The sequence below is a fragment of the Eretmochelys imbricata genome, chromosome 9 (genome assembly GCF_965152235.1).
Source record: "Eretmochelys imbricata isolate rEreImb1 chromosome 9, rEreImb1.hap1, whole genome shotgun sequence".
Classification (NCBI taxonomy): domain Eukaryota; kingdom Metazoa; phylum Chordata; order Testudines; family Cheloniidae; genus Eretmochelys; species Eretmochelys imbricata.
This window is the reverse complement of record NC_135580.1, coordinates 46,963,227-46,985,340: the sequence shown is the minus strand read 5'-3', so window position 1 is coordinate 46,985,340 and position 22,114 is coordinate 46,963,227. Positions and strand designations below refer to the sequence as shown.

The following is a 22,114-nucleotide window of genomic DNA, read 5'->3' as shown; positions in this document are numbered from 1 at the left end:
TTACAAAAAGCAATTATTAACATCTTAGAAACTTAAACTACAATCTGTCCTCGGGTTCCTCTTTCTCTGTTTTGCAGCTTGATCTTTTGTAAACATAAAGGTTGGCATATTTTACTTCTGATTCATGTGTAGGTGCATAGCATCATCTTGCTCATTCGCTGCACTGCCGATGCATTCTGTTGGTAAATCCCATTTGGGAATATTTTGAACTTTATATTAGGGGCAAGATTTGAAAAGGAGAAGAAAATACACACACAAGAATACAGAACAGGAAAACTAAACCTATAGGAGGCTGGAAATGTCTCTTTAATGTCTGTTGTGTTTAGCTTATTTTATTTTTGAGATAGGACTCATGCCCCAATAAATAGTTTATTGAAAACATTGTTGCTCATTTATATAAGGATCATCGTTGGGTGCTTTCCAACCCCCACCGTGCAGTTTTACAGTTTAACCTTTGGAGCCCTGTTTTTTTCATTTTATCCAAGTTTTACCATCGCACACGAATGACTGACACGCTTAATAATCAATTGAGAATAGTCTGAGACCTTGTCCTTTGTGAAAAGACACCTGATGGTTACACAGGGAGGGAAAAGAGATTTTGATGCGTCTTGCTTAGTTTCCTCTTTCAAGTGCATGTTAAAACCACCACATTTTAATTCTTGATGTTTGTTCTTAGGCTGAAGCCTTTTTTGTTCAAAGGAGATCACAGATACCCCCTCTCAAACCCAGAAAGTCCTGTTGTCATACTCTATGCTGAGATTGGCACTGAGGAGTTTTCCAAATTCCACAACCTGCTTGTTTCGAAAGCCAGTGCAGGAGAAATCACTTACATCCTCAGACACTATGTTGCTGTAAGTACTGATACTATTTTGAACCAATTTCTTTGGAATTAGAAAGAACCTCTTGCTAAGACTTTAAAAAATGGGTGCCTAAGGTGAGGCTCTGACATTCACGCTCAGATACTTAAATAAGTGGCCTAACTTTTGAGAGTTGTGAATCTGGACATAGGATGCTGATTTTAGGCACTTGTTTTGAAAATCTAGGCCCATATTTCCTGTTACAGGATTATTTTATTTGCATTAAACTGAATATTCAGACTGCATTTCTGGATTTTGATATATCTATTCAATCAAATTATGAAAATTACTTTATCATTTAAATGTCTAAGAAAAAGAGTTCCTTTTATTATCCAATATTTGCATGGGTGTGGTGAAGCACAAAACATTTGTAGCATAATCTGGGTGGGTAAAGCGTGAGAGGTATTTTCCAAACGGAGGCCATTCCTTTTATTTGGAATAGGATTGAATTTCATTGCTGAACCATTCACCAGTCCTACTGTGATCTGCTCTTGTTTCTCCTGCCATCCCATCAATCCGGAGGGGGGACGACCCCCAATTTACTTTCTATACTGGATCTCAAAAGGAATAGTTGTAGAATGGATGTTTAATTGTACATTCTTAGTGGCTTACGAGAGTTTTGATCTGTTTAGTTTCTCTTCCTGATGGTGCGATAGTGTTGATAAAAGCCATAAATGTAGTACTTGGACTGACAACCAAATATGCTATATGTGAAAAGGCATCAACTGGCTCAGCTTTAGTGATATTTGTACTTTCGGTGAGACACAGCAAAAAGAATAAGGCTGTACACCACCCTTTTCTTTTAAAAAAAACACGATTCCATGTGACAGAATTCCCATTCTTTGCATAAAATGCTTAATTCTGGGCCTTGGTTATAAAGCCATTGATTATAATATGGTGTTAAGACTTTTTATGAAGTGCTCAGAGGTGTCATCTTAAAATCATGAAACATAAATATATGATCTCCTGTCCTGAAGTGTTAATTGGTTTGATCATTTCTGTGGTATTCCTTATATACCATTCAGTGAATGCTGGAGGCTGAGGTATTTTCATTCCCTTGCTTCTCAGCAAAAAAGAACCACTTTTTTCTTCCCTGTTGTTCATTTTGATTAAATAAATGTATCCATCTAAAGTTGGCTCAAATGTTGGCTTATGCAGCATCATTTTTTTATTTGGTTCTATTCGGTATTCACAAGCTTTATTTTGGACGCAGCAAGGGATTCTATCACAGGACCATTCACCAGCCCTAGTGTGATCTGCTCTTTCCTATGATTCTTTGTCATCCTCTTCTGCAAAGAGCCTAGTAGGAATATAATAAGACATTAAACGATTATGTTGTACTCCTGCAAAATAGCTCATTCTGGGGCTGCTACTTGTACAGTATAAAATACATAAGTTGTGTCTGAATCCTAAAATGACAGACATTCATGTTCTGGCACTCCAATCCCTTTAAATACATGGCATTATGAGCTATTTTGCTATGGGAAACACTAGCTTAGTGTGTTATACATCCATACAAAGACGTGCTATGTGCTGCTGTTTTTTTACCTTTTCTTCTAGAATCCAAGTAAAGAAAAAGTCTACCTGTCTGGCTATGGTGTGGAACTGGCTATTAAAAGCACAGAATATAAGGCCAAGGATGATACCCAGGTGAAAGGTGAATTCCTACTTAAAATAAGAATTTTATATACAAATAATTTGAGTTATAATAAAATGGTTTCATATTTTTTTTTCACATGAATAGTTTTTCTCCCAGAGGGCAGGAGATGGTGCTCTTCTTACCTGTCTGAGCTCTGAAGAGCCACGGTCTCTTCCTTCCTACTCTCCGTGTTGTCGTTGTCCTCCTCTAATTTTGGGAGCAGGTTTACTCTCTTCAGAGCCATTCTTTGATTAGACAGATTACTGTTGTGCACCACCAAGACATTACTTCTTACTTACCCCTGTCCCGAGCATAGTATGGTTCCTCCTTCAGCTTTCCAAGCCATCCAGGGAGATGGAGACTAAAATATTTGAAATTAGTTTTGCCCCTCCTACCATCTCTGGAGCAAGAATAGGGGCAATCCCCATTTCTGGAAATCTGACACAGACGGGCTAAACTGCATATTAGTTAAGTATATATGTATTTTATAGCATTGCATTTAATAATTTTATTTTTGTGTCCATTTAGCAGACATCCGATACTTCTGGATTTTTAAAAAGAAATAGCTACTATCAAAAGCAAGTCCTTCTCTCCTAATCTGTTTTAAAATATTAGCATTGACTCGATCACATATATACTTTGAAATTAATTTTGTTACTGTTTCAGCCTATATGGTAGTAAACTCAGTAGAAAGATAGCAGTAGTCATACTGTATTTAAATAAATTTCCTTTCACCCAGAGTAAATATAGATAATTGTTGAGTAGAACAAAACTTACACTTCATGCAAGATGTTTTAGGGTTTGCAGTGTGACCTTTTTCTAAATACAGTAGAACCCTAAACTTAAACACCTCAGGAATGGAGGTTGTCCTTAACTCTGAAATATTCGTAACCATGAACAAAACGTTATGGTGGTTCTTTCAAACGTTTACAACTGAACATTAACATAATACAACTTTGAAACTTCACCATGCAGAAGAAAAATGCTATTTTTAACCATCTTAATTTAAATGAAACAAGCACAGAAACAGTTTCCCTACCTTGTCAAATCTTCTTTTAAGCTTTCTCTTTACTTTTTTAGTAATTTACATTTAACACAGTACTTTACTATATTTGCCCTTTTTTGGGGGGGGAGGGGGGAAATCTGCTGCTTGTGTACTTTGTCAATATTCTCTCTGAAATTCTTAAAATAAAATGCTTTGCAGTGTAAAAAATTATCCCTCAAATTATTCTAGATTGAGCAGATTTAATTCAAATGCCTCTTTTTAGCCTAAATTATTAGTTAATTATCATTTTGAGAATAACTGGCACACTGGAGCATCTGATTAATTTCAATTTAGGAAGCTTTTATTCTTGTTGCATTAGTGTGAGAGCAATTTCATTAATGTATCATTACAACTTCAGCAAGACCTTTGTGTATTGGTTTATGGAACAGAAGCTGTTTTCACAACCCCAAGGGAGGGAACCCCCCCCCTTTTTTTTTTAGACAGAAAACACGCTCATTCTAGATAAAACTGAATCTGTGGGAAGATGCTTTTGTGTTAGTCAATATATACATTATTTTCATTAATAATAAATAATAGAGTATTTTGTAACACTGAAAAATCCTGCTACCCTAGTGAATTCCACTGCTCCTCTATTTTTCTTTGTCTGATCCAACCCCCTTTTCTTCCTACTATTGCTGAGTCATCTCTACAGTTAACACACAGGCTGTGCTCTCCTTTGGAGCTCTTAACATCCCTTGAGCAGAGGAGCGTAATTTCCAGATTCACTTCTGACCCTCTGTTTCTTGTATTTGGCGGCTAATACAGCATCCTGTTTTTAGCTGGTTTACTTTTTTAATGAACTTTTTGCTAGATACTCATGGCAGCTGTGGTCTAATGAACTGATCACAGGGCTGGATGTCACAAGAACTGGCTTCTATTTCCAGTTTTCACAGTGACTTGCCATATGACCATGGACTGTCACTCCTCAGTTCTTCTTCGAGTGCTTGCTCATATCAATTCCAATTAGGTGTGTGTGCCAAGTGCACAATCGTCGGAAGATTTTTACCCCAGCAACACTCGGTGGGTCGGCTGAGGCGCACCCTGGAGTGGTGCCTTCATGGCACTGGATATATGCCTCAGCCGACCCAGCGCCCCCTCAGTTCCTTCTTATCACCCGTGATGGTGGACCCCCTGGGCATACCATCAGGCCCAAGGGGTTCCTTCGGGGGCTTCCCGTTCCGCCCCTTCGGAGCCCTGAGTACCGGAGGCCACTGTGTCTCGCCCCCCACCCCCCGGGGGGTTCTGAGGGGACTGCTCCAGTGCCAACACAGGCCCATGACCCTAGCGTGGTGGACCTTGGGCAACAAGTTCCTCCACGTGAGGACACCACACAGGATCCCTTAGTCCCAGGGGTATCTTCCTCGTCCTCGCCTGATGAGGCAGTGGCAGGGACTACAGTTTCGGGCCCTATGGACCTCCGCACCCACCAGGAGCTGCTCCGCAGGGTGGTGCGCAATATGAATCTCCAGGTAGAGAAGGTGGTGGAGGTAGAGGACCCTGTGGTCGACATTCTGTCTGTGGAGGCACCGTCCAGGGTGGCCCTCCCAGTCATGTGGACTATACAGGCCAATGCCAAGACAATCTGACAATCGCCAGCCTCTAGTCCACCTACGGCCAAGGGGGTGGAAAGGAAGTACTTTGTCCCCTCAGAGGAGTACGAGTACCTCTACAAGCACCCCCAACTGTGCTCCCTTGTCGTGGCTTCGGTCAACGAGAAGGAACGGCATGGTCAGCAGGCCCTGGTGCCCAAATCAAAGGACACTAGATGCCAAGACTTTTTTGGGCGCAAGGTGTACTTGGCTGGATGCTTGCAGCTCAGGGTGGCCAACCAGCAGGCACTCCTGAGCAGATACGATAATTCATGGCGCTCTATGGAGAAATTCAAAGAGTTGGTTCCACAGGAGTCCAGAGAGGAATTTGGGGCTCTAGTGGAGGAGGGCAAGAAGGTGGCCAGAACCTCCCTGCAAGCCTCTCTGGACTCGGTAGCTAGGACCCTGGCCTCAGGCATAGCCATGCGCTGCATCTCGCGGCTACAGGTCTCTGGCTTACCACCAGAGTTGCAGCAGACCCTCCAGGACCTACCCTTTGATGGCCAGGACCTATTCTCAGACAAAACAGACTCAAGGCTGCAGAGTCCGAAGGACTCGAACTATTATGCGCTCTCTGGGAATGCATACCCCAGTAACGCAGAGAAGGCCCTTTAGACTGCAGCCTCAGAGGTCCTACCCTCCCCCTCAGCCAAGACAGGACTTCTTTAGAAGATGCGGCCGAGGTGGTAAAAGAAGACAAACTGGCCACCAAGCCAGCCAAGGCCAGGGCCCTCCCAAGCCATCGACTGGGCCTAAGCAGAACATCTGAAGGTGCGCCCGAGGATGGAGAACCAGTCTCCGTTCAGGATCCTTCCCCGCCTTTCCAAGATCGTGTCTCCCATTTCCTCCATGTGTGGTCTCACATAAAATCAGACCGTTGGGTTCTTCACACGGTGGAAAGGGGTTACTCCCTTCAATTTGCTTTTTTCCCCACCCTCCTACCCTGTCCCTCTTCAGGGACCCTTCTCACGATCACCTCCTTCTACAAGGAGGTCCAATCACTCCTAGCTGTGGGGGCGATAGAGGAGGTTCCAAGAGAGTCACGGGGCAGGGGTTTTTACTCCCGCTACTTCCTAATCTCCCAAGGGCGGGCTTCAGCCCATCCTGGACCTACGTGGATTCAACAAATTCATGGTAAAGTTGAAGTTCCGCATGGTCTCTCTAGGGACCATTATTCCTTCCTTAGATCCTGGAGACTGGTACGCCGCCCTCGACACGAAGGACGCGTACTTCCACATTGCGATCTACCCAGTGCACAGACGCTTCCTTCGCTTTGTGGTCAATCAACAGCACTTTCAATTCACCGTCCTTCCTTTTGACCTATCTACGGCCCCCAGGGTGTTTACCAAGTGCATGGCTGTTGTGGCTGCCTCCCTTCATCGACAACAGATCCAAGTGTTCCCATACCTCGACGACTGGCTTATTTGGGGCCGCTCCAGGGATCAGGTGCAGTCTCATGTCCAGCTTACCATGAACATGTTCAGTTGACTGGGCCTCCTGCTCAATGTCGCAAAATCTACTCTGGTATCAACCCAGAGGATAGAATTCATAGGAGCAGTCTTAGACTCAGGCCTAGCCCGAGCACTTCTGCCAGAAGCACGCTTCCAATCCCTGGTGAACATCGTCCACAGCCTGCAAAACTTCCCAATCTCGACCGTGAAAACATGCCTATGCCTCCTGGGACATATGGCCTCTTGCACATACGTGACCACGCACGCCAGGCTGTGGCTATGTCCACTCCAAGCCTGGCTATCAACAGTATACTGCCCAGGTCGGGACAGCTTGAGCATGGTGGTTACCGTCCTGCCAGGAATATTAGCCTCTCTAGACTGGTGGCTGGACCCCAAATCAGTGTGCGAAGCGGTGCCATTTCACGCCCCACAGCCCTCCGTGTCCCTAGTTACGGATGCGTCATCCCTGGGATGGGGAGCCCACCTCAGGGTTCTCCGTACATAGGGGCTATGGTCGGCAGGAGAGTTATCCCTGCAGATCAACGTACGGGAACTCAGAGCTGTGCGCCTGGCTTGTCAGGCATTCCGAGAGCGCATTCAAGGCCATTGTGTTGCAGTCCTCACAGACAACACAACAGCCATATTTTACATCAACAAGCAAGGGGGAGCCCAGTCGTCCCCCCTCTGCCAGGAGGCCACTTGTCTGTGGGAATTCTGTATAGCCCACTTGATCCATCTGGTGGCGTCATTTCTCCCAGGAGTCCAGAACATCTTAGCCAACCACCTCAGCAGATGATTTCAGACTCACGAGTGGTTGGTTCGCCCGGACGTCATCCACCCTATCTTCCTGAAGTGGGGCTTTCCCTTGATAGACCTATTTGACTCTCGCAAGAATCGCAAATGCCAAGTGTTTTGCTCTCTACAAGGACGCTCTCCGGGTTCCCTGTCAAACGCCTTCCGCGTACAGTGGAAGGATCACCTGTGCTACGCCTTCCCTCCACTCCCACTAGTCCACAGGGTCCAGCTCAAGTTGCGCAGGGACAGAGCCCATCTGATTTTGGTCACCCCAGCATGGCCCAGGCAGCACTGGTATACCACTCTCCTAAAGCTGTCCATGGACGCTCCAATTCCACTCCCACTGTGGCCAGACCTGATCACTCAGGACCACAGACGACTCTGTCATCCCGACCTGCAATCTCTCCATCTCACAGCATGGATGCTGTATGGCTAACTCCATCTGAGCTGTGCTGCTCTCGCTTGGTACAGCAGGTCCTTTTGGGTAGCAGGAAGCCCTCTACCAGGTCCATGTACTTAGCCAAGTGGAAGCGTTTTTTCCTGCTGCTGCGCTCAGAGTCATATGGCCCCGCTACAGGCATCAGTACCTATCATCTTGGACTACCTCCTGTCCTTAAAACAGCAGGGCTTGGCAATATCATTCATCAGAGTGCACCTGACAGTTATTTCGGCTTTCCACCCGGGCAAAAACAGGTGTTCAGTCTTCTCCAATCCCATGGTCAGCAGATTTCTCAAGGGGTTGGAGCACCTGTTCCCACAAATTCAACAACTGGTCCCTACGTGGGATCTTAACCTGGTCCTCCCCAAACTCATGGCTGCCCCGTTTGAGCCGATGGCCACCTGCTCACTCCTGTACTTTTCCTGGAAGACAGCCTTCCTCATAGCTATCACTTCTGCGAGGAGTGTGTCTGAGCTCAGGGCACTCACATCGGAACCGCCGTATATGGTGTTCCATAAGGACAAGGTACAGCTGCGACCCCACCCTGCCTTCCTCCCTAAGGTGGTGTCTGCCTTCCATCTCAACCAGGACATCTTCCTCCCCGTCTTCTACCCAAAGCCACACACCTCTCAATGTGAACAACAGCTGCACTCCCTGGACGTTCGCAGGGTCCTCACTTTCTACATCGAGCGAATGAAACCTTTTAGGAAAACATTGCAGCTGTTGGTTGCTGTGGCAGACTGGATGAAGGGCCTCCCGGTCTCCTCCCAGCACATCTCATCCTGGATCACATCATGCATCCTTGCGTGCTATGATTTGGCTGGTGTCCCAACTACGCACCTTACCGCCCACTCCACACGGGCTCAGGCTTCATCTTCCGTTTTCCTGGCACATGTACCCATACAGGAGATATGTAGGGCAGCGACTTGGTCATGGGTACATACCGTCGCCGCCCACAATGCGATAATTCAGCAGTCCAGGGGTGATGCTGCATTTGGTTCAGCAGTCCTTCACTCCGCGACATCTTACTCCAACCCCACCGCCTAGGTAAGGCTTGGGAGTCACCTAATTGGAATCGATATGAGCAAGCACTCGAAGAAGAAAAGATGGTTACTCACCTTTGTAACTGTTGTTCTTTTGAGATGTGTTGCTCATATCCATTCCAATTAGGTGTGTGCTTGCCGCGTGCACGATCGTCGGAAGATTTTTACCCCAGCAACACTCGGTGGGTCGGCCGAGGCACCCCTTGGAGTGGTGCCTTCATGGCACCGGATATATGCCCCAGCCGACCCAGCGCCCCCTTAGTTCCTTCTTGCTGGCTACTCCGACAGAGGGGAAGGAGGGCGGGTTTGGCATGGATATGAGCAACACACCTTCAAGGTATCCATGCCAAACCCGCCCTCCTTCCCCTCTGTCGGAGTAGCCGGCAAGAAGGAACTAAGGGGGCGCTGGGTCGGCTGGGGCATATATCCGGTGCCATGAAGGCACCACTCCAAAGGGTGCCTCGGCCGACCCACCGAGCGTTGCTGGGGTAAAAACCTTCCGACGATCGGGCACACGGCGCACACACACACCTAATTGGAATGGATATGAGCAACACATCTCGAAGAACAACAGTTACAAAGGTGAGTAACTGTCTTTTGTCCTCGTTTGCCCCATCTGTAAAATATGGAGACGACGCTGCTTACCCATTTTTTGTAAAGTACACATCACTCATTTGTAGATCTCAAAGTAAGTATTCATCATTACTGCTTACTGCTATTATGTAAAACTAACCAAAGTGTATATGTAAGAAACTACCTTCTGAATAGTGCTGTAATTGTAGTGTTGCCTTGTATTTATAGGTACAGAGGTGAATGCTACAATGATAGGTGAAAATGATCCTATTGATGAAGTGCAAGGATTTCTCTTTGGAAAGCTAAGGTAAGACATTCTTTTGGTAAAAATCTATTTTAGCATGGTAAAACCTACTTTCTTTTTGCAAAAATAACCAAACAAACCCCAAAACAATGTAGGCAGGCAGTTAGAGTTGAAAGGTTTTAGCAATGCACTCAAATAGCCTAAAGGTCATAAGAGAGCAGAAACTATGTGTAATGGCAGATGCAGACATTTTTGGTGTGCTAATTTCTTTGGATTAGCTACAGTTTCACTGATCTGGCTCTAAGGAAGGTCTGTTGTTTTTTTTTTCCTTTCAGGCAGTTGTATCCTGACTTGAAGGAAGAACTGAAGGAGCTTAGAAAGCATCTAATTGAAAGCACCAATGAAATGGCACCTTTAAAAGTATGGCAGTTACAAGGTAATTTGTATGTGGAAAAGCTTCTTCTTAGTTGTACTGAAATTTAATTTATGTAAAAATATGTCTCTTGCATGGTCTCTCCATGCAAGTGATATTTGCTTATAGGAGGGTATTCTCGAGGGAGACATTCACGAAATTCTTAGAATGTCCAGCAGCTTTCAATCTAAACCTTCTTGGGAAGTAGTAATAGAAGTAGTTTTAGTAAGTTTCCATACCAACTGAGGGATCCATAAAGTTTTCCTTCTACACAATGACTACATTGTTGGTACTCAAACACTCTTGATGTTCAGCACCCTGGCATATCTTCTGGAAGTATAGGGTGCAAGCTTATAGTATCTGCAAAGTATAGAAAAGAGAGTGAGGAAAATTGAATAACATCTTTTGTCATGGCCCCACCCTACCTCAGAAGGTTCTGTTTTCTCCAAGCCAGTGAAGGACTAAACTCAAGATGATGATGATCCTGAGGCAGGGGTGCTGGAACAATTTTTATAGTAGGGGTGCTGAGATCCAAACTGTAAACCCTGTATATGATGGAAACCCCTTCAAGCCGGAGGGCATGGCAGCACCTCTAGTTCCAACACCTATGTTCTGAGGTCAAAGTTTTCTTTGCCCTCACCTTGGACTACTTTACTCTTTAATGCCCTGATGCTGCCACTGCTTAGCGTTCACTTATGTTTGGGCTCATTCCTATGTGATGTGAATGAAGTACCCTCAATTCCCATTATAGTCTCTTTTCTAGGGAGGAATATAGATAACTCATAGGAAGGAAGGAATGTAGGATTCCAATCCTGCAGGTTTCTTAGCACTGCTCTCAGTTTTCATTGTGGTCAGCAGAAAAATCCCTGTATATTTATGGTGCTGTCATATTGTACAAGATACCATGTCAATAGTTTTAAGTTTAAAAAAGAGAAAAATAAATAAAAATACCACCAATGCAGCCAAATGCAAACACCTTGTTATTGTAGCATAAATGTTTCCTGGGCTTTTCAACTCAACTTTTTTTTTTTTATATTCACCATTTTCCCTTCCTTCTGCTGCCGCAAAATGTAAACTAATTTAGAGTTCCTGCAAAAGACATCAAGTGAACTTTTCATTTTCCCTTCCCTGTTTGATCCATATTTCAAAAGCTTTTCCATATTCTGCTCTGTGCTTCAGTCCCAAGAATAGTTGTAGTTTGTTAAACAGGCCTGTGAGAGGGATGCTGAGGGCCCCTGAAAAAGAAATAGCTAAGGCTATTGCATGTACAATATTCTAGTTGCACAGAACGTGCTACACCAATGCTCCTGGAAAAGAACTGAAATCATTAACTGTTTCAGAAAGTTACAGCAAAATGATAATGATAAATATGCAATGAAATATCTACTTAAATCATGTCATTGTAAGGCCCCTTTTGTAGGGTTCCTAGATCCATGAAGCAAGCATCCAGACCCCACCCCAAAGTAGATTTATTCAGCCAGAGCCAGCCAAGGCTCCTCATTTCTGTGGTGAACTAGAATTCTTGGCTCTGTCTGCAGAGACCATAGGGGGTTTCAGTTTCAGGAAGCCATTTACACAAGGTTGGCTACTAAAGGCTATAAATCAGAAAGAAGACTAAAGTGAGCACCTAATAGGGACAGACGGAAAATTAAGCTTTCAGGATTTCCAAATGCAACAGATCATCCTCTGAAATGTTTGTGTCCCAAGCCTTTGTGTGATGTGAAAATGGCAATTGTTTCAATTAAGTTGGATTTACACAAAATGCATTGCTATGTTTAGTTTACAATCCTTGACTTAACTGTTCTCATTTTTAGATCTAAGTTTTCAAACTGCTGCTCGGATCCTGGCTGCTCCCACTGTGGATGCTTTGACGGTCATGAAAGACCTCAGTCAGAACTTTCCTACAAAAGCCAGGTAATTCAGTGCAGAACATCAGGGAGTGTTCCCATTTAATAACTTTCCTAACCATATTTTCTCCTCTCTTCAGCATAATTAAAAGCTGAAGTAGGCTTGTTAAATATTTCTTGAGTATCATGTAGCTGAAAGTAAACAAGTACAAGTCTTGCATGTGAGGGCATCTCCCTAGTAAAGATCTTTAGCATGAGGTAAGATGAGTGTATGAAGTTGTCCTTCAGTGGAAGCTGGAGTTGACCACTGGAACACTAACACTGTTACCTGCATGATTTCACAGGTTCTTGGAGTCTGTTGATGAAATCATTGCTGTTCTGCTGAAAGCAGGGGAGCTGGAACAATTTTTATAGAGAGGTGCTGAGAGCCATTGAACCAAACTGTAAACCCTGTGTGTGATGGAAACTATTTCAAGCGAGGGGGCGCTACAGCACACCCCAATCCCCCTACCCGTTCCAGCACCTATGGCTGAAAGCACTGAAATTGGATGTATAGTGGCTTAGAATGCTTAAAATATGGTTCTGGCAAGGATCAGGTGTGCAGTGTTCTGACTCTTAATTACCACACTATGAAGCTTAAAGTTGTTACACTAAAATAGTCCTTAATTGCCCCTTACAAGTTCTTCTTGTGTACAAGAGAAGGTCCCTATTCACCAATTAAAATTTAAAGTGCTGGAGTAGAGAAATGGTGGTAGCATTCACTTTACTATGACTTCTTGTGTTGAATTTAAGGCTTGGTACATTCCAGAGTTGAAGTTTAGTCTTTTAAGTGGTAGTTGCTGCCTGGGGTAGGGGTGTCAGGATAGCGTTGTACAGAAGAGTAAGTTTTGAAAGCCGTTACTTGGCGTATCCTCTTATTACTATTTTAATGGTGCCCAAATATGTGTTAAGTGCTTCCTGTTGCAGATAATACCAGATTCCTGCTCTGAGGAGCTTACAGATATATTTCAGACTAAGAATGCAAGGTGGGGTCACAGGACAGCAGATGTAGGGGGATGTGCGAAAGAGGACTGGCAGCGTCCATCACATCTGATGTTTTGCTTCCTTAGAGCAATAACGAAAACAGTTGTTTCCTCGGAACTCAGGACAGAAATTGAAGAGAACCAAAAGGTAATGCTTACAGAAAATTATTCAGTCCATTCGTACACTTCACATAGCTTTAACCTTTGAAAATAACCTTTAAAAAACGTCAACTCATTTTTGGGGGGCTGGAAAGTAGACGCCAACATTTTTGCACTTGAGTACATAGGCTCCTAAATCTATATTAGGGTACAGAATAAAAGTGTCTGGCATTTCAAATATGAATGAAGGAGCCTAACTTTGCTCACTCACATATGAAAATGTTGGCCTGGATGCCTTAAAATAAAGACAGAGCGAGAATGTGGGATATCATTGTGGAGTGATGGTATCAGGCTCTTTTCTTCACAGATCCATAACAGGTGTTCCCAATGGTCAAGAGTGTCTACTTGTCATTTAATCCTCACGTACATGAAGGATATTAAATGTGTGATTTAAGAATACAATAATATGAACTCAGGAGATCTTCTAACCGTACTCATTTGTCTTTATAAAATTAATTTAAGTTTGATGGCGATGCTGAATTGACAGCTCTGGAGAAAGAAATGCTCTATTCATTCCTGGATATAGCACAAGCAGCAGCTCAAAGTTTCCTACAGTTCCCCAGTGAAGTGTCTCAATGTTATTCTATAAAGTAGGGATTACATCCATGGGGGTAGTGATAACTTGGTTTCCATGCCAGTTCAGTCCTTAACTTCTCTACTAAGACTGCCAACAAGTGTCAAATTTGGTGGTGACTTTTGAGGTGACTGTTTGTCCACCAGGGACTGGACTGAAACAATTAACTAATTAACTGATGTAGACCCTTGAACACATATACTGCTTTCTGTCACCATTGACCTGAAGTGGATTTGACCAAAGTGACAGTGGGGTAAAGCTCTGTATCCCCTTGTCAGTGCCCATAGTCAACAAGTCATCCTGGTTAATTGTTAGATTTTTTATTTTATTTATTTATTTATTTTGAAGGAAACAGGCCTCATTTGAATGGAAGTTGAGGCTGAGTTTATGGCTTTGTATGTTTTGGTAACCATCTGAGTTTCTCCCAAGATGTAAAGAACAGTTGGAGACAAGCCCTCAGAAGTTTAGACACAAAAATTGCTTAGGCATATTTCTGGATTATATTCAAAAGATGTTTGTGGTGTCGGGGAAGTGTGGCCTTTAGGAAAGATAGGGTTTGGGGAGTAGAAAATAGGGAGCCTGTAACAGAGCTTTGTCGGGAAATGACATAAAAGGCAGCAAGAACTCTGCCTGATTATCAAATCCCCAGGTTGAACTGGCAATTAGGAACATCATTTCTGGATAGGGAAATACCTCCTGATCTCATTTATGCAGAAGCACTTTTATTTATATATATATATATTATAATCAGTAAAACTGCACTTTAAACATAGGGCCTGACTCTTCTTTTACACAGCATTTCTATGCCTGTGAAACTCTTGACTTCCGCTTTTGTTACTGAGTGGAGAAGGAGATTGTGGGCCTCAGTGCAGTAAATGATTGCTTGATTATTGATATAATTATTTTGAGAGTGAACAGAAGAAGTTTGCAGTTTTTGTTCCTTTGCTAGTTGTTTAATAGCTATTTATCAAATATATGGTCTTGTGTATGTGTTTTGTCATCTGTAATTCTAAATAGGCTCCAGTGTGCCAGTGTTTGATGTAAGAAAATAATAAAGTGGCTCTGATGTAGTGCGTTGGGAATTAGGCAAACCACGCCAATTAACAGTGGCAGGAGTCGTACAATACACTGAAAATGTACCCATTATGACTGTTCAGATAGCAGAGTAGAAAATACAGGTTTGAAACAGTAATCAAATAAAAACAAAGCCATAGTATCTTTCTGTGTAAGATCTGAATTTCACACTAGCTCCATGTTTATAGGAAGAATACAGGCTTGTACATGGCTATTTCTAGCATTAAAATATGAGCAGCAAAACTGCTCAGATTTATAGACCCATATACTCAGTACATTCCAGCTGCTTTGAGCCACTCTGGCAGTACAGAGCAGCCAGGAAGCTTATTTAAGCTGCCTGCAGATTCCTATTATGCTATGTAACATCACTTAAATCAGCCTTTGTACCAGATGCTGGAGGATAGCTAATGAGATGCCAATTTTAAAAAACGTCTCCAGAGGTGATTCTGACAATTATAGGTTGGTAAGCCGAACTTCAGTACCAGGCAAATTAGTGGAAACTTCAGTAAAGAACAGAATTATCAGATACGTAGATGATGTGATATGTTGGGGAAGAGTCAACACAGCTTTTGTAAAGGGAAATCATGCCTCACCAATCCAGTAGAATTTTTTAAGGGGTCAACTAGCATGTGGACAAGTATGAACCAGTGGATAGTGTACGTGAACTTTCAGAAGGCCTTTCACAAGGTTCCTCACCAAAGGCTTTTAAGCAAAGTAAGCAGTCCTGGGATAAGAGGGAAAGTCCTCTCATAGATCAGTAACTGGCTAAAAAAATAGGAAACAAAGGGTAGGAATAAATAGTCAGTTTTCACAGCGGAAAGAGGTAAATAGCAGGGTTCCCCAAGGATCTGTACTGGGACCAGTGTTTTTCAACATATTAATAAATGAACTGGAAAAGGAGGTGGCAAAGTTTGCAGATGATACAAACTTACTCAAGATAGTTTTCAGAGTAGCAGCCGTGTTAGTCTGTTTCCCCAACAAGAAAAGGAGTACTTGTGGCACCTTAGAGACCAACAAATTTATTTGAGCATAAGCTTTCGTGAGCTACAGCTCACTTCATCGGATGCTTATGCTCAAATACATTTATTTCTGAGGTGCCACAAGTACTCCTTTTCTTTTTACTCAAGATAGTAAAGTCCACAGCTGGCTGCAAAGAGTTACAAAGGGATCTCACAAAACTGAGTGACTGGGCGGCAACAATGGCAGATGAAATTCAGTGTTGATAAATGCAAAGTAATGCACATTGGAATACATAAGCCCAACTATATTTACAAAGTGATGGGGTCTAAACTAGCTGTTACTGCTCAAGAAAGGTCTTGGCATTATTGTGGATAGCTCAATGTGCAGCACCAGTCAAAAAAGCAAACAATGTTTGGAATCACTTAGGAAAGGGATAGATAAAAAGACAGAAAATATCATAATGCTACTATATAAATCCCTGGTACGCCCACACCTTGAATACTACATGCAGTTCTGGTTGCCCCATCTGAAAAAAAATCTATTAGAATTGAAAAATGGGCAGAGAAGGGCAACAAAAATGATATGGAGCAGCTTCCATATGAGGAGAGATTAACATCTTTCATTTTAGAAGAGACAACTAAGTGGGGATATGATGAAGTGAATGAGGAAGTGTTGTTTACCCCTTTACATAACACATTCCCACCTGTCAAAAATACTTGTAGGTGGCTGCCATGTCCTCCCATAACTATTTCTCTTCCAAGCTATATGTAGTTGATTGTTTTGTTTTAAACCATGTGTGCTATATTCAAAGTCACCCGAAGGTAATATGGTGCATTTAGTGGAGTTAATATATAAATGCAGGGACATTAATAGATTTGAAACACTACAGAATAAATGCTACGGAAGTTTTTTTACGTTTAACATTGATTTTTTACTTAGTTTGTAGCATTTATCTAATGACTTTGTTACACTTTCCTTTAGTACTTCAAAGGAACATTAGGATTACAATCTGGTGATTCTGCCTTGTTCATCAATGGACTGCACATTGATCTAGACACACAGGACATATTTAGGTATGAACTTGTATACTTTCTTCAAAAAAACTGTTCTGGCTTACAATCTTGAAAGCGTTACTGCATGTGTATATAGATATTAAGCTTGTTTATGGAGAAGTGTGTATTTTTTGTAAATTCAGCAAAGTGAAAGACTAAATGTAAATTAAGTCATACTTATCCCCTCAACAAGTGAAATATGGAGTTAAAGTTGTCGTGGCATCACTGGTGCACCCTGCTGAAAATATGCTGAAGTTTTCCAAGATTTTTCCATTTTCCCAAGATTTCTAGCTGAATCCCATGTATATTGCAATACTTGACACAAGGGGTTGAGCAAAAGACAAATTATTCTCTAAGCACAATTCCTTTTGTATCTAGTTGAGACCTAGTCATGAGTTTTCTAGTTAATTTATTATTTCTTTTATTAGCCATTAGCTAGTATTTTAAAGCTGGTGCAAGTCAGTGGTGACAAAGTATTCCTTTCTGATAGCTGGTTGTAAGTCAATTATGGTCATAGTTCATTTCCTAAAATCCACATTATAATTGACATCCTTGTTGGTAGTTTCAGCAGAAAGGCTAAGCTATGGAGACAAAATTTATCTTAACCAATGTAAAGGCAACCCTTCCTTGCTGCTGCCCATTGCTTTAGCCTGTTCTGTGAAACAATTTTGAGCTACAGTGCTGTCAATCAGGCATCTGTCAAACACACAGACACACTCTCATTTTAAGAGAAGAGCAAAATATTAGTTCTTAAAGGTTTACCCCCTGAAAAAATGTCCATCTGAAAACTGCCATATTGGGGCAGTCTGGGTTTGTGTGTGTTCCTAGTGCTATTTAACACTGAACTTAAATATTTTTTCTGGGAGAAAATCCTCTTGAGGCAATTTGAAATTACTGAGATGCTGAACATAGAAAATGAGACTGTATACTGTAAATATTTGTAGACTCTCTTATAATGTTTGCACCTTAATATAATCAGGTAATGTTTAGGCTAGAGCAAATCAGTAGTTGTATCTTAATATGTGTGTGATATTGAATGATTTGTATTCCTTCTAGCGTGTTTGATGTGTTGCGCAATGAAGCTCGTGTTATGGAGGGACTTCACAGTTTAGGAATTGGGGGCCTTTCTTTGCATAATGTTCTAAAGCTAAACATCCAGCCATCAGATTCAGACTATGCTGTGGATATCAGAAGCCCTGCTATTTCAGTGAGTACATTTTCTTCTAAGAGCCAGGCTGTCCAGCAAAAATCTTACTTGAGCCTGGAGCTTTTAGTTGCACTTAAATAGACCTTTTCAGCATATCATACAAGTGCAATGTGTCTTATTTATATGAATAGCTAGAACTTCATAGAATGCAGAATAAGAGTCTGCACTGCAAAGAACAATTTGGGATACAGACTGTAGATATGCAGCAGGTGCTGCCTCGTAATGGAGTGGAGATAGGTGAGACAGTATAATTGGTAAGGAAGTTAATACGGGAAGGATTCATGTGTTCAAGAATTGGGTTTAAAGGAAGAGAGAATGTGGGCAGACAAGTGGTATGTGGTTCTTTAACTTGTAGAGCCCAAAATGAAGGAAAATATGTTAGTGGGGAGAGGGGAAAATGAGATTAAGGGAGCAATAAAGAGAGGAAGGAGATTAGAGAGGAAGTAATGGGGGGGGTGGAGGCGGAAAGAGGGGGCTAATGTCAGGGTGTCCCCCTGCTCCTGCCCCCCGCTTACCCCATCTCCATAGAACGGGGGACAACGAAGATGACACGACAGGACTCAGGACGTAGGGAGTTCGCTGGCAGCAGCTGCTGTCTCAACTTGCAGATCTACTTAAAAAGGCAATGTACTTCAAGTGGTGTCAGCTGCGCATCTCTCTCTCTCTCACACACACACACACACACACACACACACACACACACACACACACACACACACACACACACACACACACACACACACACACACACACACACACACACACACACACACACACACACGGTGTGTGTCTCTGTCTGCCATGCTGTCTCCCCTCCCTCCATTTGTGCAGCCTTGTAGAGTGTGAGGCTACGTTAACAACCATGTGTTAACCCTTGAGGGCTTAGCCCAGTGCTAGTTCATCATTTAGCAGTAAGGTATTCCCTGGGAAATATCCAACCCTCTGACTTCACCACCTCAACCAAGCTTCACAATCATCATTGCTGTATACGGTATTAAAAACACACACACACAGAGTATAAGTTTAAACAAACAATTTAATACTGTATACAGCAATGGTGTGTGTGTGTGTGTGTGTATATATATATATATATATGTCATTCTTGTCTGATGAAAAAAATTTCCCTAGAACATAACCCCCCTATTTACATTAATTCTTATGGGGAAATTGGATTAGCTTAACATCATTTCACTTAGTCGCATTTTTCAGGAACATAACTACAATGTCAAGCGAGGAGTTACTGTACTGCGGATAGGGCAGGACAAGATGATGAAATGGTGCAGGATTAGCTGTAGACAGAGGCTTCAAGATTGTGCCTTGTGAAAGAAATTATAACTACAAAATATAAGGTATCCAGTGGAGTATAGCAAGTGAGGGAAAATAAACCCAAATAATCCAGTGCAATACTTTCATGCCTGAAAAACAGCCAGTTTCTGACCAGACTTGCTTACAGCAGCACAACTGAAAGCAGAACTGTCTTTGACATCTTTGTTGGAGGATATAAATAGAGATTATATGATACCCCTTTTTATCTGCAGTTCTCCAACTTGTTGTTGTTTCTCTGGACAGTAAATTCAACTTAATAAAAATCTAATTCATGAATCCGGACAAAAAAACAAGCGCATGACAAGATTGGACCAGTCAGACTTGTGCAAAGTTGAAAAAGCAAAATAGAGATTAGATCCACCATGCAACCATCTACGACTTTTAATTTAAAATAATTTGCTTTCTAATTAGATGTTCAAATTAGGAACACTGTGTGTACTTGGCCTTCAAGACAAAGGAGCAGAAGAAAATGTTATGACTCTTTTTGGAAAAAATGTTTACCTGTTACATTGCAAAGCATCTACTTTGGAAAAAGCATCTAGATTGCCAGCAAGATACAGTAATACAATTAAATTAAAGTATAAGGACAAAGTTAGAGTCCCAGGCTTACCTCTTCAATCTAAAAGGTGAACTTCAGTATCTTTAAAGACAATATTTGAGAAACATGACAGTGAGATGGTACTTCTCTTGCTCACCGAGTTAGAATCCACAGTGACAAAGAACAGAAGGGTCATGGAGGAGCAGAGTTTTCTTTCTGCTATAAACAACCAGACTGATTTCCCACTGTCTTCAGGGTTAGGACAGACTATATGTATGGCTTCTAGAGGAATCCCCTTGATTGGAAGCTGGCTTCTTTCAGCATGGCTGTACAGTTCTCCAGCTGCTCCAAATAGGACCATCCTTCGGGGGTGCAGGGCCTGGGGTGGAAGTGACAGATTCGTCTCTTCCAGGACCGATCGCACCGGCCAGTCGCACCGGCCAAGGAGGCCATCCAACCAGAGTGGTTGCCCCGGTTCGCCCTACCCAAGGGATGGCTCTTGTTCCAAGGAGCCAGTTCCTGATTTCCTCTCCTCTTATGTTCTAGGATGTTTTCCTGGGAGTCTTATAATTCCAGATGGCTCTTATCCCTACCCTTAACTCTTACCTCCTAGCTCAGAACTTTGGGGTTTCCTGACCTCTACCTCAGGGTTGTCCCTGTATAAGTATGTAATTTTAATTTTTTTTGCTGAGTATGTGGATTAGCCTGAAGCAGGCTCTCTGCATTGTTTAAAAAAATACTCTTGGGCAGAAATGAGATGATGAAATAGTAAGCCTGGCTCTTCTTCCTGTTGACAACTGTCTGATGTTAATATTTTTTTTCATTTCTGAGGATTACCTCAGGTTGTAAGAAATTTAGATGAGAATGTTTTTAGACAGCTTCCCTCTCCTTCAGGGTAGATAGTGTCATTGCTGGTTGGATTCATTGTGATTTAACATAAATTTCAGTTTACTGCTCTAAAGATCTGTAACCCTTTCAAGCCCCTGAATAAATTAAGTGTTCTAAACTGCATGTAATTACTCTGATCTGTAACATCTTGAACATGTTCAGCAATAAAAGAGCAAACTTCCTGGAAACAAAAAAATGTTTGGAATTCCTTTGAGAGTACTGTGCTTAGCTTCTTCACGTTACTGGATTGTCTAAGAAAATATAAATTTGGTGGAGGGAGACTGGCCAGCTAAGAAATGCTGTATAACTCCTAAGGTGGTGCTCCTGTTACTGTATAGAGACATAAGAAACAAGTGAAGGGAAATATTAGAGGCACTGTATATTTAGTAAGATTTTTGTTGCAGGAACTTAAATGGGAGACTAACCCAAGCTACAAAAACTAGCAAAAAGACAGATTGTGCATCACAAAGTGATGTGATGAAAAATGGATCGTCCAAAAACCCACCTCCCAAAAATCAGAGGGTTGATACAGCCTCATTTTAATACCTGAGAAATGAGTTATACGCCATCATGTAGTAAAGACTTTCCGGCCTTTGATTAGGTAGTCTCTAGAATCAGAAATCATTAATATACTATTCACAGCTTTGTGCAGCACTATGGAGCAATATTAATTATATTTAACTTTTGTTTTAAAAGATCAAAAACATCAAATACTTCTCTGCTGTTACTTTCCTTCAGGCTGGACCTTTATTGCTTTTTCTTTCACATTTGTGTTCCTCCCATTGTCGTGTCTTTTGGATGAGGCCTTGCAGCACTGTATAGGAAAAAAATGGAAATGCTAAGAGGAGTGAAAATCTGAAATTGTGCATGGTAGAAGACATGGTAACAGTGGGGAAAACAGATTCATAATTTTACTTCTAACAGATCAAATTCAATTGGTGTTTTTCAGGCCTAATCAGATTTTATTAAACTAGAGTGCTTAAATGCAATGTTTGTTTTACGTTATTTCAAATGTCTCACATTAACTAATTGCAGGTTATATTAGTTTACCGAGCAATTATTTATTTTTCTTAGTGGATCAACAACCTTGAAATTGACAGCAGGTACAATTCCTGGCCTTCCAGTGTGCAGGAATTGCTGCGCCCCACCTTTCCTGGAGTAATCCGACAAATCAGAAAAAACTTCCACAACTTTGTAAGTAATAACCTGATTAGAAATAAGGTACACATTTTTAATAGTGAGGGAAATTTAAGCATTGGAACTACTTTCATACAAGTGTGGTGAATTCTCCATCACTTGAACATTTTAAACTGAGGCTGGGTGTTTTTCTAAGAGAAAAGCTCAAACTCAACCAAAAATTATGGGTTAGATGCAAGAATC

At 42.1% G+C, this 22,114-nt stretch overlaps 1 protein-coding gene across 4 annotated transcripts in view; it reads left to right on the top strand.

The window, feature by feature from the left end:
- UGGT1 (UDP-glucose glycoprotein glucosyltransferase 1) overlaps positions 1 to 22,114 on the top strand; it is a 92,360-nt gene that overhangs the window by 21,812 nt on the left and 48,434 nt on the right. For all 4 annotated transcript variants that reach the window (XM_077825723.1, XM_077825725.1, XM_077825722.1 and 1 more), the window contains exons 6-14: positions 677 to 851; positions 2,418 to 2,514; positions 9,660 to 9,738; positions 10,011 to 10,111; positions 11,902 to 12,001; positions 13,044 to 13,104; positions 16,705 to 16,796; positions 17,832 to 17,982; positions 21,809 to 21,928. In XM_077825723.1, coding sequence (XP_077681849.1) covers positions 677 to 851; positions 2,418 to 2,514; positions 9,660 to 9,738; positions 10,011 to 10,111; positions 11,902 to 12,001; positions 13,044 to 13,104; positions 16,705 to 16,796; positions 17,832 to 17,982; positions 21,809 to 21,928 — 976 coding nt within the window. The remainder of the gene's footprint in view (positions 1 to 676; positions 852 to 2,417; positions 2,515 to 9,659; positions 9,739 to 10,010; positions 10,112 to 11,901; positions 12,002 to 13,043; positions 13,105 to 16,704; positions 16,797 to 17,831; positions 17,983 to 21,808; positions 21,929 to 22,114) is intronic.